General features: G+C 45.6%; 1 protein-coding gene across 1 annotated transcript in view; it reads left to right on the top strand.

The window, feature by feature from the left end:
- LOC134206927 (uncharacterized protein K02A2.6-like) overlaps positions 1–11881 on the top strand; it is a 41799-nt gene extending 29918 nt beyond the window's left edge. The window contains exons 3-5 of the mRNA XM_062682669.1: positions 9380–10217; positions 10987–11495; positions 11555–11881. Of these exons, the coding sequence (XP_062538653.1) occupies positions 9380–10217; positions 10987–11495; positions 11555–11881 (1674 nt within the window). The remainder of the gene's footprint in view (positions 1–9379; positions 10218–10986; positions 11496–11554) is intronic.
- Positions 11882–13129: the final 1248 nt, after the last annotated feature.

The raw sequence follows: 13129 nt of genomic DNA, 5'->3' as shown, positions 1-13129 counted from the left end.
AAGGCTTCCGAGCCTGTTGAAATGAGGCTTCTGGGCTTCTAGTAACGAGGCTTCCTGGCTTCTTAAAAGGGAGCTTTCGGGCCCCTTTTAAGGTCACTCCTGACAGAATCCAAGTTCAAAGTGCTCGCGTTTTCGGGGGCACACCACTCGATACGGAAGCAACGCATAACTGTCCTTTTTATTTTTTCACGCATGCTGCGACGCAGCAAAGCTGAATCAACAAAAATGACAGTTGTCCGCCGCCTCCATATCGAGTGGTGTGCCCCCGAAAACGCGAGCACTTGAAACTTGGATTCTGTCAGGAGTGATCTCTGAACCTTTTGAAAGGTGACTTCCGATCCTCTTGAAGGTGTCCTCCAATCCTCTTGAAAGGAGTCCTCTGAGCTCCTTATAAGAAAGCTTGAAGAAGCATAGAAACATGCTTCTTATCTTCTTACAACGAAGCAACTGAGCTTTTCAGAAAAACAGCCTTCATGTCTCTCAAACGGAAGCTGCCGAACGTGTAGACTCTAAATTTTAGTTCAGAACCTGTGGTAGTAGCAGATTGCATTGGAAGAATAAACAAAAATAATGAATTAAAGCATTAATTATTTGAATAAATTTTGAACTTCCAATCATAGCAACCGACATAGCAATCGCCTATTTGTCTCTAATATAAACAAACTAAACATCAAAACTTTATCAATAAGTTTTGATTAAAATTGTAATACATCCGCCATTATGCATTTTTTTTCGAGGTACCCCCTGGGACCGGCGAAGATACCCACAGGGGTACATGTACCCCAGGTTGAGAACCGCTGCAGTAGAACAATGATTATCAGAATATACATATTTTATCCGATTAAATTTCATGCTCCGTACACATCAAGACAGTATGCCAAAAAATATTGTCAACATTGTCATACTATTTTCTTCATACGCAGACTATTTGTTTGTTGCTGCTTGAGAGTCTCGTGTCGTTCAACCACACAGCATTTGTATAAAATTTCTTTTTACAGCTCGTGTGTAGCTCCGATTTTGATTTGATATCAGGGTTTGATTTTGGTTTAATACCAGGCGAAAATACCAGGACAGTTGACTTGCTAGATCCAATAATCTAAATCCCAGAACAACTCCAATAGCTTTAGATTTTTTTAGGTGAATTTTCAAAAAAGGAACCCTAAAAATGGTCAATTTCTGACCCAAAATAGAAGCTAAACATCTTCTAAATTTGACGCAAAATATTCGGAAAAGTTTCATCACGTTTATTTAATTGATAATACTCGGGATGTTATCTATAGGATGCATCGAAATTTTCAAGGAACATTACATGCATTTCAATTCGCCGACTATTGTTTGGTGTGATTATTATAATTTCTGGAACAGTCTAGACTCGCCTTCTGGACTTATATCAGTTGTACATTTAGTAGGATTACAAACAATCCAATATAATGGATGGTTTGCTATTTCCATTGCGACCAAACCCCTTCAACAGCACTGTAAACAAGAACTCAAACACACTAAAATATGTTGAACACGTATTCTCCAGGAAAATACAATTTGCCTACCCGTTATTGTCGGACTGATTGACTGAAAGCTTCCTCTTCTGGCTTCACATATTGCAAGCAATAGATACTTTGCTATAGTCTGGCGGATAGATTGGCCGCAATCTATTGAACACTTGGCTTTGAAAACACATGTTTTAGTTATATGTTCGAATAAATATCTCCACGTGTTGGCGATGATTCCGCCAGACTACAGCAACTATATTGACAACGCAACATTGCATTGTCCACAGAAGCAAACCCTGCCTCCATTATTGTACGATGGGAACAAGCCAAACCCTTGCTTCTGTAACACTTGTCAAAATATTGAAACACGACAGTAATATCGAAGTCCCTTGGCTACATCCGTCGTGAACGTGCCTGGGACTGGAAAGTGTCTGCACTGCTTTTCTTCAAGAACACGTCATTCCGGGTTTCAACGGAGATGAACACTGCCTCCAATAGGAAGAGGGGTGGATAGATCAACGGCGACAGGGTAGCTCACTTCGTCATACCCAATTTGAGTGAAAAAAGTCGAATGCGAATAGGGTGTGACGTTGGGGCTCAAGCACAAGAATAGTCTTTCGTGACCCTAGTTGACCCTAAGGTGGTCATAGTTGTTGGCTATGTTGGCTGAAAATTCGTGCCACATAAAACTTGCAACACCCTGCAATAGAAGCGTTTCCGGTTCTTAATTAATGTAAATTTTGCCCACTGAGCCGGCGGCCCCTTGTCGCGTCAAACGCCCTATGCGTAGCACGAGTGATTAATGGTTCAAGCGATGGATTGAATCCTAATTGGGTTATGCTGAAGAGGAAATTTATTGAGTTTGCTACATTTTTGATGGCGGCACGTCCTGCCTCGGAATCAAGCTATTACTGAGATAATTGATTCTCCCGGCGACCGACCAACCGACGGACGGTTGAACTCATTTCCAATTGAGTGAATTCATCAAAAGATCGAACGGAAAAGTGCCGAAGCGGGGTGTAACATCATTCAAATTTAGTATCCATTTCGGTTTCAATTTGCAACAGCAGCAGCAGGGGGAGCTCTTCTCCATTGATTGCCAGGGAAGATTACTTTTTAATGGCCCTTGCACCTTGGCATCTTCCCGAGGAGAGGTCCAAAACATTGCCAGATCATAAAATTAATCACTTTGCTTCAGACAATCGATTCATGGCTGCAGTGGCACTTCATTTCAGAATTACTCTAAAATGAGCGTTTCATGAGCGGTTAAATTGTTCCATAAAAAATACTAACAAAGTAGCACATCGATTTTTTTAGTCGAAGATTTGAAAAAAAAGCAAATATTAGATATGAAATAATTCAGTAGAACAAATATTTTAGTAAAATATTTGATTATACATCGTCCCTTCATTTAGCTACCTTTCCAGAATACCGTTCGGGTCGTGGTGCTGGTTAAGCTTAACATTTGTACTTGGGTCATGTTCTCCCAGTAAACATTATTGATAAGCAATAACATTCCACGAGTGGGGGTTCCCGGAGTGCGGGATAGACGAACACACGGCAACCCTCTTGCGAAATGAGCTCCTTCACTAGACAATACGGCAATAACTGTGGCAATTTATCTCAATTGATGATTGTTTTATGTTGCCACGAGAGCGCATGTTTATATTTATGTGTTTAACGGCTGGACGACAGCATCCGACCATTGAGATCTCCAATGGAGTGCTGTGTTTGTTTTATTGTTCCACAAAGGTTATCCAAACTGATCGTTTAAGTTCTATAGCCGGCCCTTTGTACGTAAAGGGGCTTTGCGTTATCCTGCGAAGCGGATTCCACATCAACTAGGTTTCACAATCGGATTTTTACTGAGTGTGAAGACATTTTCTTCTGCTCCTTTGAATTCAATTTCCAGGTAAATGATCCGCAGCACTTCTGGCGTTCATTATTAATTGCTCTATAACTTACAAATTCATTACAAGTTTGTTTGTCAAAAAATCGCCCTACCGGATAACTACTGAGCGCTTGCTTACATATATCGTCTCCGCTCTTCCGTAATGTATGACCGGCCCACCGCTTTTCCGGCTAGGAAATTGAAAATATTTGATGGATGTTTGCCGAGGAAGCAACAACAGACCCAAGGAACATTACTTAGGAACAGTCTAATGGCTCGATCACAAACATCCGAATTAGGTAAGTTCGAATTTCATTAGCTCCAAGAAAAGACAATTTGAACAAATGGATAGAACGCCCGAATCATCGGGTGCGTTAAGCATAATTCACCCTTCTTTATACCAGAGGTTGTTTTTTGGAACATTTTATATCGAACGTCCATTATATTTTTTGTCCGTTATGCTTAACGTCCATTGTGCCTTATGTTCTTATGCCTAGCGGGGTATACCTCGTAGTTGTAACGATGTGTAAACAGCAATACTGGCAACACGCGCTTACCACAGTTGATAAAGGATGATGACATCGGTTCGGTGAGCGAACGTGGAGAAAAGCTCAGGGAGTTGTGTGTGAGCGATCGACAGAGGAAGACGCACTTTCGGTTGAGTGAATACTGGGAACAAGCGGTTATACAATGGCGACGAGGCATAAAATTGGTAAGTGAAAAGTTGAAGAATTTCTTCGAAAAAAATGAATGAGGTGTGAATTTGGTAAATTGTGAAAAATAAAGGTAAAACCATGACACGAATAAAACAGCGGAATCGTATTTTATCGTTGTTGGGTAGTGGACACATTACAGGGCGGAGCGCTAGATTCGGAAGCGTTGTGTAGAAATCAAGACCGAGAAAAAAAGTTTGGTTATGTTACGTGTTTATTCCATATAGGGTAAATGTGAACAATCGGAAATGAACCAAATTGGTATTACTGAAAGATTTCTAGAGCCAGGGATGCTACGTGCAACAGTGGGGCTTCGTGCGATGAATGCTGCAAGCAATGGGGAGGCTTCGTGCCAGAACTATGTGTAAGGACAATGCTTCGTGCTGATATGCTACGTGCAATAGTGTGCCTTCGTGACAGGGATGCTACGTGCAACAGTGGGGCTTCGTGCCAGAACTATGTGTAAGGTCAATGCTTCGTGCTGGAATGCTACGTGCAATAGTGGGGCTTCGTGCCAGGGATGCAACGTGCAATGTAGAGGTTTCGTACCAGAACTAAGTGTAAAGTCGATGCTTGGCGCTGGAATGATACATGCTTCATACCATTGATGCTACGTGCAGGGTTTATGATTCGTAAGTTGATTCGTACCGGATGACAAAGTGAAATGATAAGGCTCCATGCCAAGGGTGTTCAATACCTAAAACAAACAGCGGTAGTAGTAGTAGTAGTAGTAAAATTCTTCTTTATTTAAAACATGTTTTGTTCTACAATCATTTTTATACATGTACAGTGATCGGCCGGCTTGGCCCTCCAACTTCAACTTCAATTTCAATTATTGTTATTATTATTATTATTATGCTATTACTTAATTTTTAAAATATAATGTATCATGACGGCCTTTAGGAGGCGCTGGTGTGTTTTTTAAAATTTGATAACCTAACTATAATGTACACTAATATTTACAATAAAAAAATTTGATAACCTAGATTGGAACTAGCGCCCTAATTGGTGCATGATCCGAATGCAAGCAACGGACCCTAAACTTTTCTTTACACTCACCAAAGCGTTCATGTAAGGTTTTTATTCCGGCCAGACGGTGGACCTCGGATGTTCTTGTCCTGGGAGGGGTGTTGAGGATCATCCTCAGGAATTTGTTTTGGACCCGTTGAAGTTTGAGGTGGTGGGTTTTAGTGCAGCTCTCCCAGACCGGCATGCCATATTCGATCACAGGGAGGATGATTTGCTTGTAGACAGCAAGCTTATTTTTCAGGGACAATGACGACCGGCGGTTGATCAAAGGGTACAGTAGTTTCAACAAGACGTTACACTTTGTCACCGTTTTGTCAACCTGTTGCCTGGAAAATAAGCTTGCTGTCGAGGGTCAAGCCAAGGTAGCCGGCCTCATTGGCCCATTCCACAGTCGTGCCATTGAGGATGATTTTACAGTCCCCAGGCGGAACAAGTTTAGGGATTTGGAGTGGGGAAAATGATGACCTGGGTCTTCGCCGCGTTGATACAGATCTTCCAGCTGGTGAGGTACTCTGTCAGGGCATCCAGGCCTCGTTGGAGTTTTGCCACTAGCGCTCTGATCACTCTACCGTTGTAGACGATGGATGTGTCATCTGCGAACAGAGACAGAATGCCGCCTTCTGGAGGTTCTGGCATGTCGGAGGTGAACAGATTGAAAAGCAGGGGCCCGAGGATACTGCCCTGGGGAACGCCTGCGACGATGTCGTGCGCATTGGAACTCGCTCCGCTGATTGAGACCCGGAATGTCCTTGCCGACAGGTAATTGTTGATGATTTTCACCAGGTAGCTGGGAAGATTGTAGCGTTGTAGTTTGTACACCAGGCCATCATGCCATACATTGTCAAATGCCTTCTCGACATCGAGTAAGGCCATGGCGGATGTTTTCGAGACAAACTTGTTCCGTCTGAGGACGTTGGTAACTCGGGTTAGTTGGTGTACAGTTGACCGACCGCGTCGGAAACCAAACTGTTCCTCGAGCAAGATGTTGAGATTTTCGGCAGACTCAAGTAACCGATGATGAATAGCTTTTTCGAATAGCTTGGATAACCCTGAGAGTAGGCTGATGGGTCGATAACTTTTGGGGGAGGAAGGATCCTTCCCAGGCTTCCGGATGGGGATGACTTTCGCTGACTTCCAGGACGATGGGAAGTAGCTAAGCCGGAGACACTGATTAAAGATCAGCGAGAGGTGCTCAAAGAACGGAGCACTCATGTGTTTGAGCTCGAGATTCAGGATGCTGTCGAAGCCTGGGGCCTTCATGTTCTTCGACGATTTGATATAGGCCGTCAATTCGTCAGTTGAGATCTCCAACTCCTCCGAGAAGTCGTTGGGAATCAAATGGATGTTGTTAGCATGCTCGTTGACGGCTGCTTCGTGTGGACTGACGATGTTCTGCCCAAGATTGTGTGAGCTGACGAAGTGACGACCTATTTCAGCGACCTTCTCTGCAGGAGTTATCAAGCGATCCTTAGAGCCATTATTGTCTAGTGGGATCAAAGGTGGAATGGGCCGAGGCTTGGATTTTAGAATTTTGGTAATTTTCCAGAACGGCTTAGCATAATCTGGGAGAGTGCGGATCTTATTCGAGAAGTCGTTATTTTTGAGGTCCACCATTCTGGCCTTGATAATTTTGTGATTCGATTGCAGCGTGTTTTAAGCTCAGGCAGTCCAGTACGCTGAAACTGCCTGCGAGTGACATTCCGCAATCGAATCAAATCTTTGGTGAGTGTATCGATGTTTAAGGAGTTGCTTACCTGCCGAGCCGTCGGTACGTGTAGCTCTCGGGCCGCCGTTATCGCCTCCTCGATAGCGCACAGCTGGCGGTCGATTCTTTCCGGCGTCTCCGGACGCACCTCGTAGTCGACAGTGTTATCGACGCACTGCTGGAAACGTTGCCAGTTCACTCGGTGGTAGTTCCGCCGTAACTGCTGGTGCCGATTGACCGAGGAGCCCAGTTCCGCCACCACCGGATAGTGATCCGAACTGAGCTCCTGGTATACAACCGGCTGCGAGACGTGGTCACTCAGGTTTGTTACGTAGAGGTCGAGCGTTGCGTGGGCACCGGACCGACTCAGCCGAGTGGGGGAATCCGGGCTCAGGATCGTGTAGTGGCCTTCCTCCATGTCGTTGCTCCAGATGGTGCCGTTTCGATTGCCGCGACTGTTGCCCCAGGCTTGATGTTTGGCATTCAAGTCGCCGGCAATGATATACTGGCCTTGCCTCCGCGTCAGCTTGACGATGTCCTCCGAAGGGCAGCCGATGATCCATCGCCGGCTTTGGCTTGCGTTGGACAGTACGCCGCGATGAGCGCGATTGTGCCGACCGAAGTGGTGATTTCTGACACCGATGGCCTCGATGACACTGAGCTGGAAGCTTGGAAGCAGACGACAGTTGATGTTGTAGCGAAGAGCGATGGCCACACCACCTCCCTGGTCGGCCGGTCGAGTCGCACGATGCGGAAGTCCGGGATGTTGATGTTCACCTCCGGTTTTAGGTGCGTTTCGGTGATGAACGCCACGTCTATTTCCTTCTCCTCAAGGAAATCCTTCAGCTCGATTGTTTTGCTCTTTAGCGAGCAAGCGTTCCAGTTGACCAGGCCCAGGCTAGCAGCCATTTTCAATGATGAACATGCCAAGTGTGAAGACCTGGTCGAATCGGGTTTTGCAGCCGCGCAGTCGAGTGGCGAGCTGCGCGAAGATCGGCATCAGTTGCTCCGGAGTGTACAGCGGGGCAGATTCTTCCGGTGGGACGGCTTCGTTCTCCGACTGCCGACGGAACCCAGGAGGAGGAAGCGGGGCCATTCGCTGGTGGATGGTGCCGACGATGCTGGAGCTTGGACCGATGCAGCTGCCGCTGCCAGTCGCTTGTGCGGCTGTAGCGGTGGGAGTATTGGAATCACACGACGGGGAGCCGGGATAGCTGGAAAGTTCACCTCGTTGATTACAGGAACACGGTTCTTCTTCGGAATGGTCCTGGTGGAAGCCTTCTTCCGGATTTCCAGGAACTCGGCTCGCTTTGGGCAGCCCTTTGTGGTGGCCTGATGTTTGTCGCCACAGTTGGCGCACTTGGGATCGGCCACCTCCATTTTGTCGCACTCGTCAGTCGGATGGGGTTCGCCACACTTGTTGCAGCGCGGCTTCATGCGGCAGTTTCTGGTGCCGTGCCCGAAATTGAAGCAGTTGGTGCATTGCGTGACATCGCGGTGCACTGGCCGATATCGCTCCCAGTCAACGACGGTGTAATTTATAACGCCAACCAGCTTCAGGTCCTTCCAGGTAGTGGAGCCGTGCTCCAGATGGATCAGGTAAAGCTGGTCGCGATATTTCCTCGCCTTGTCGTGACGAGCGATCTTGTGGACGGCTACTGGCTTCAGTCCGCAACTTTCAAGCTCTGCTTGGAGCTCTTCCTCCTTCATGTCGTGAAGTCCTCGCAGCAAAGCCTTGAGCGGCTTCGTGCCGGGGTGGTCATGAGTGTAGTACTCATACTTGTGGACCTCGAGGAACTCCACGACGGATTGATGATGGTCCCTGTTCGCCGGCATCACTTTCACGCCCTCGCTGCAGAGCCGAAAAGTACATTTCAGCCCCTTAGCGATCAGCTGGCGAATTTTGGGCGTAAATCCGGCGGATCGCCCTTCACAAACACGGGCGGGCACTTCTCCTTCCGCTCCGGTTGCACCTGCGGCAGCTGCGATTGCTGCTTCTTCCTCTTTTTCGGCGGATTGCCGGCGTCATCAAGCGGCAACGGCGAGAACACGTTGCTCTGCAAAAGCTGCTTGGAGGGGTTACCCGCGCCTCCAAGAGCAGTGCGCTTAGGCACTTTTCCAGCGACCGAATCGGCCACCGAGGGGTCCCATGACGGGTCCGGGAGAAAATAACGCCAACGCGACAAGCGAAAACGTAAACAGCGAACGAACGAGAAAAAAAAACACTTCGAAAAAAAATGCGCGAGCAAAAAACACGTCCGTACGTGTTGCTGTCTCGAACTGGAATGAGATGTCGTTGAAACAAACAGCGGCGTTTCATTCTACTAGTGTTTAGTCTCAAGGTTACAAATTTAGAATGGTTTCATGTTCCATTGGACCATATTGTCAATGCTTTGTGGAATTGTGATCATGACCTTGAACTTTGTTTGACGTTCGATGCATTATCAAGTGAATGCTGAAAAGAATGCCAATAAAGCTTCAAACATTTAGTTTTTTTTATAACATAATGGTTCGAAAAGAAACCAACAAAGTACTTTTTAATTTGTTCCAGATGCATCCGCAATGCCTCCGTTCAAAGTATCGATTCCTACGTGCGAGTAAGATCGAAAATGACGAAGAGAAGTTTGATATGCTACTAGTGCTTGGTGGTCTAGAACTGCAAGAGTTTTATGACAAAATTACCAAATATGAAGTTCAGCAAATTTTGCAATCAGGGGAAGTAATCGTGTTTCAGTATGAATCAGCCATAACCTCATTGGAAAAGTATTTTGCCCCGCAACTGAACAAAAGGTTTGAAAGGCATTTGTTCAGGGAAATGAAGCAGGAAGAAAACGAACCATTTCATGAGTTCATATTCAGGCTACAGGATCAAGCGAAACGTAGTGATTTCATGGACCCGGACGATATGGTAATTGATCAAGTAGTAGAGGGTTGTAAATCAACTGAGTTGCGTAAGAAACTGTTGACCAAAGAGTTAACCCTTAATGATGTCATGACACTTGGGAAGACAATTGAGGAGGTACAAAAACAATCCAAACAGTATGACAAACCCTCTGCGTCTACTTTTGAGAGAACTTTGGTGCAACGCGTCGTAGATCAACGACCGGACAATCGACAGAATCTTGAAACCAACAGACGGTGCTATAACTGCAATCGTCCTGGACACCTGGCCAAGGATATAGGAAAATGTGCAGCGAACGATGCCAAATGCCACGGCTGCGGAACGAAAGGGCATTTCAAGGCATGCTGTCGACGAAGAAAGCGAGAAGAATCTCAGCAACCATCAGGACCAGCACCGAAACGTCATTCCGTTAATGCTATACTCGACGAAAAGGCAACCACAAAAGGAGTAGGTATTTACAATCGAGGACGTAAACCAGCTGAACGAAGTATTGAAACTGGAGATTGGTGGAGTTAAGATAATAGAGGTAATAAACTATAGAGGACGATTGTCGCTGCGGTTCCCTTTGTTATCGTCCCCAAACATGTTGGGTACCTATCTGTCAAAACGTACTGATTTTTCCTTCGTTGTCATTTAGTGCCCTATCCTTGCCAGCAAAAGATGTTTCGCCAGTGACGACAGCGACAATCTTCCTCTATAGTTTATTACCTCTATTGTTAAGATGGACATGTTGGTGACATCTGCAGGGACGGGAACGGTTGACATTTCTTTTTATCATTCGTTCTGCCACGCAGTCAAAGAAAAACAAAACCACGGCAGCCGCAGCAGCAGCCACGACCAAACAGACGAATGACCGTTTTTGGTGGTAAATGATTATTTTATTACTCCTTGCTCATTTTAGAGGCTAGAACTGATGAATTAGTACCAACGGCTAGCATTCTTTCTAGGCTTTGCGCCACAGGCAATTTGACTCGATTCTGTTATGTTTGCGCTGCGCACGAACCAAAACAAGAAATCCCATGCAAATGCTGACCGTACCGACGGCTCGACTCTCACGCAGCCACAGGCAGCAGCAAACAAACAGTTTGCCTCATCAGCAAAAAAAATGTCACAATGAGGCGTAATTTTTTTTTTGAAAACTGTTTCGGTTTGTGCGGTGCGTGAAATTTGACCGGATAAAATGTAAACATTCGCATAATCACAGTGTTTTACTGTACATTTCCCAACACTGGATCATCTGACATCTTTTGCTACAGATATGAAAATACTCTTCAGTGACGCATTCGAATCAGAAGTTAAAGTACCAGGAGATGAAACCGGCGTTTGGGCACACATCTTGGTTGCACCAGACGGACAAACCAACATACTGAGCAAAGCTATCTCATTCGCGTTAGGTGTGTTGAATATCTGTTACAATATTAACCACGTATCCAATCTATCTGAAGGTCCAGAAACATTCCCTAAAGTTCCCAACGTGACGTTGAAAATCCAAATCGATGCGAATATCGCTCCTGTAGTTCAAGTCGCTAGGCGACTACCAGTTTCCATGGAAGCAGATGTCGAAGAAGCAATCCGTGGCTTACTGGAGAAGGACATCATAGAACGTGCACAAGGACCGTTGAGCTGGGTTTCGCCTCTGGTACCGATTCGGAAGGCGGATGGAAAAATTCGGTTGTGTGTCGACATGCGGGCAGCAAACCGTGCTGTAAAACGCGAGAATTATCCGATGCCCAACATTGACGCAGCAATAACATCGATCACGAAGGTAGGTTTAAACCCATGTATGTAAACATTATTTTTCAAACAGTAATTATAAATAAACAGGTGACAAAATTGTCAAAAATTGACCTAGAGGCAGCTTACTATCATTTCGAGCTAGATGAAGACAGCCGCGATATAACCACTTTTATAGCTCGCAGTGGGGTCTATAGGTTCCGCAGATTAATGTTTGGCATTAAATCGGCTCCGGAGTTGTTCCAGAGAGAGATGGAGAACCTGTTTAGAGGAATAGAGGGTGTTATCGTGTACATGGACGATGTGTTGATTCACGGGGCCACAGACGAAGAAAAAAAAAATATTGTCAAACCGAAAGAGAGTGCCTGGCAATCATTTGGGCAATGGAAAGACTCTTCGTGTACCTTTATGGCATAAAGTTTACTTTGATCACCGATTGCAAACCTCTGGAATATTTGTTTAACAGAGCACAGTCGAAGCCATCGGCTCGCATAGAACGATGGATTCTAAGACTGCAAAGCTTCAACTTCATAGTGCGATACGAGCCTGGTACGGACAACATTGCAAACCCTTTATCGAGAATGACCCAGCGTCAACAAGAAATCACAGATGGCATTGATACTGTTGCGTGGTTGGCAGCTCTTACTATCGAAGAAATTGAAGCAGCAACTAAAAGTGACGATGAACTACAAGCCGTAAAGGATGCAATATTCTCCGGTCGCTGGGACTCGGTCCCAGCAGAATTTAGGACAGCAGCGATAAAAGATGACCTGACCACATTCGGTGAACTCGTTCTACGAGAAGATCGTATCGTTATTCCGAAGGAACTGCGTGATAAGCTAATTGAACTGGCTCATTCTGGTCACCAAGGGTGTACCGCTATGAAGGCAGCTTAGAGCAAAAATATGGTTTCCCCTGATGGATAAAGCTGTAGAGAACTTCGTGCGACGCTGTAAACCCTGTACAATGACGGGGATCCCGGACAGTCCAAATCCCATGCTTAGACGTAGACCAACAGAACCCTGGCAGGATGTCGCGATCGATTTTAAAGAAGGATTGGTAGGTGGTTTGTCGTTACTAGTGGTAGTATGCTATACATCGCGGTTCATTCAAGTTGAACCTATGAAACCTGCAACAGCACAACGGGTAATAGCGGCATTACTCCAAATGTTCAATACCCTGGGTATCCCGCGATCGATAACAGCAGATAATGGGCCACAATTCAGGGCAGATGAATTTACTCGCTTCTGTGTTAGTTACGGTATTCATTTGAACTTGTCCACTCCCTACTGGCCCGAACAGAACGGGGCCGTTGAACGCCAGATGCGTAACATTGGCAAGAGATTAAAAATCAGTGAGATACAAGGTACTGACTGGCAAACTGATCTCTACGAGTATCTAGCGATGTATCATGCCACGCCTCAGGAGACAACTGGGATATCACCAGGGCAAATGATATACGGTCGTGAGATCAGAACACGTATTCCATCGATCCGTACGCCTTGTAGTTTGAAATGGGAGGAGGCTCGAGATAGAGATATGGCAAGAAAGGAATACCATAAGCAGAGAGCGGACTTACAACGTCAGGCAAAAGATCATACACTGATGAGAGGAGATACTGTTCTAATGCGTAACATGAACCCAGGATCGCTAGACACCACATTC

The sequence above is a fragment of the Armigeres subalbatus genome, chromosome 1 (assembly GCF_024139115.2).
Source record: "Armigeres subalbatus isolate Guangzhou_Male chromosome 1, GZ_Asu_2, whole genome shotgun sequence".
Taxonomy (NCBI): Eukaryota; Metazoa; Arthropoda; class Insecta; order Diptera; family Culicidae; genus Armigeres; species Armigeres subalbatus.
This window is presented reverse-complemented; position numbering and strand designations above follow the sequence as displayed.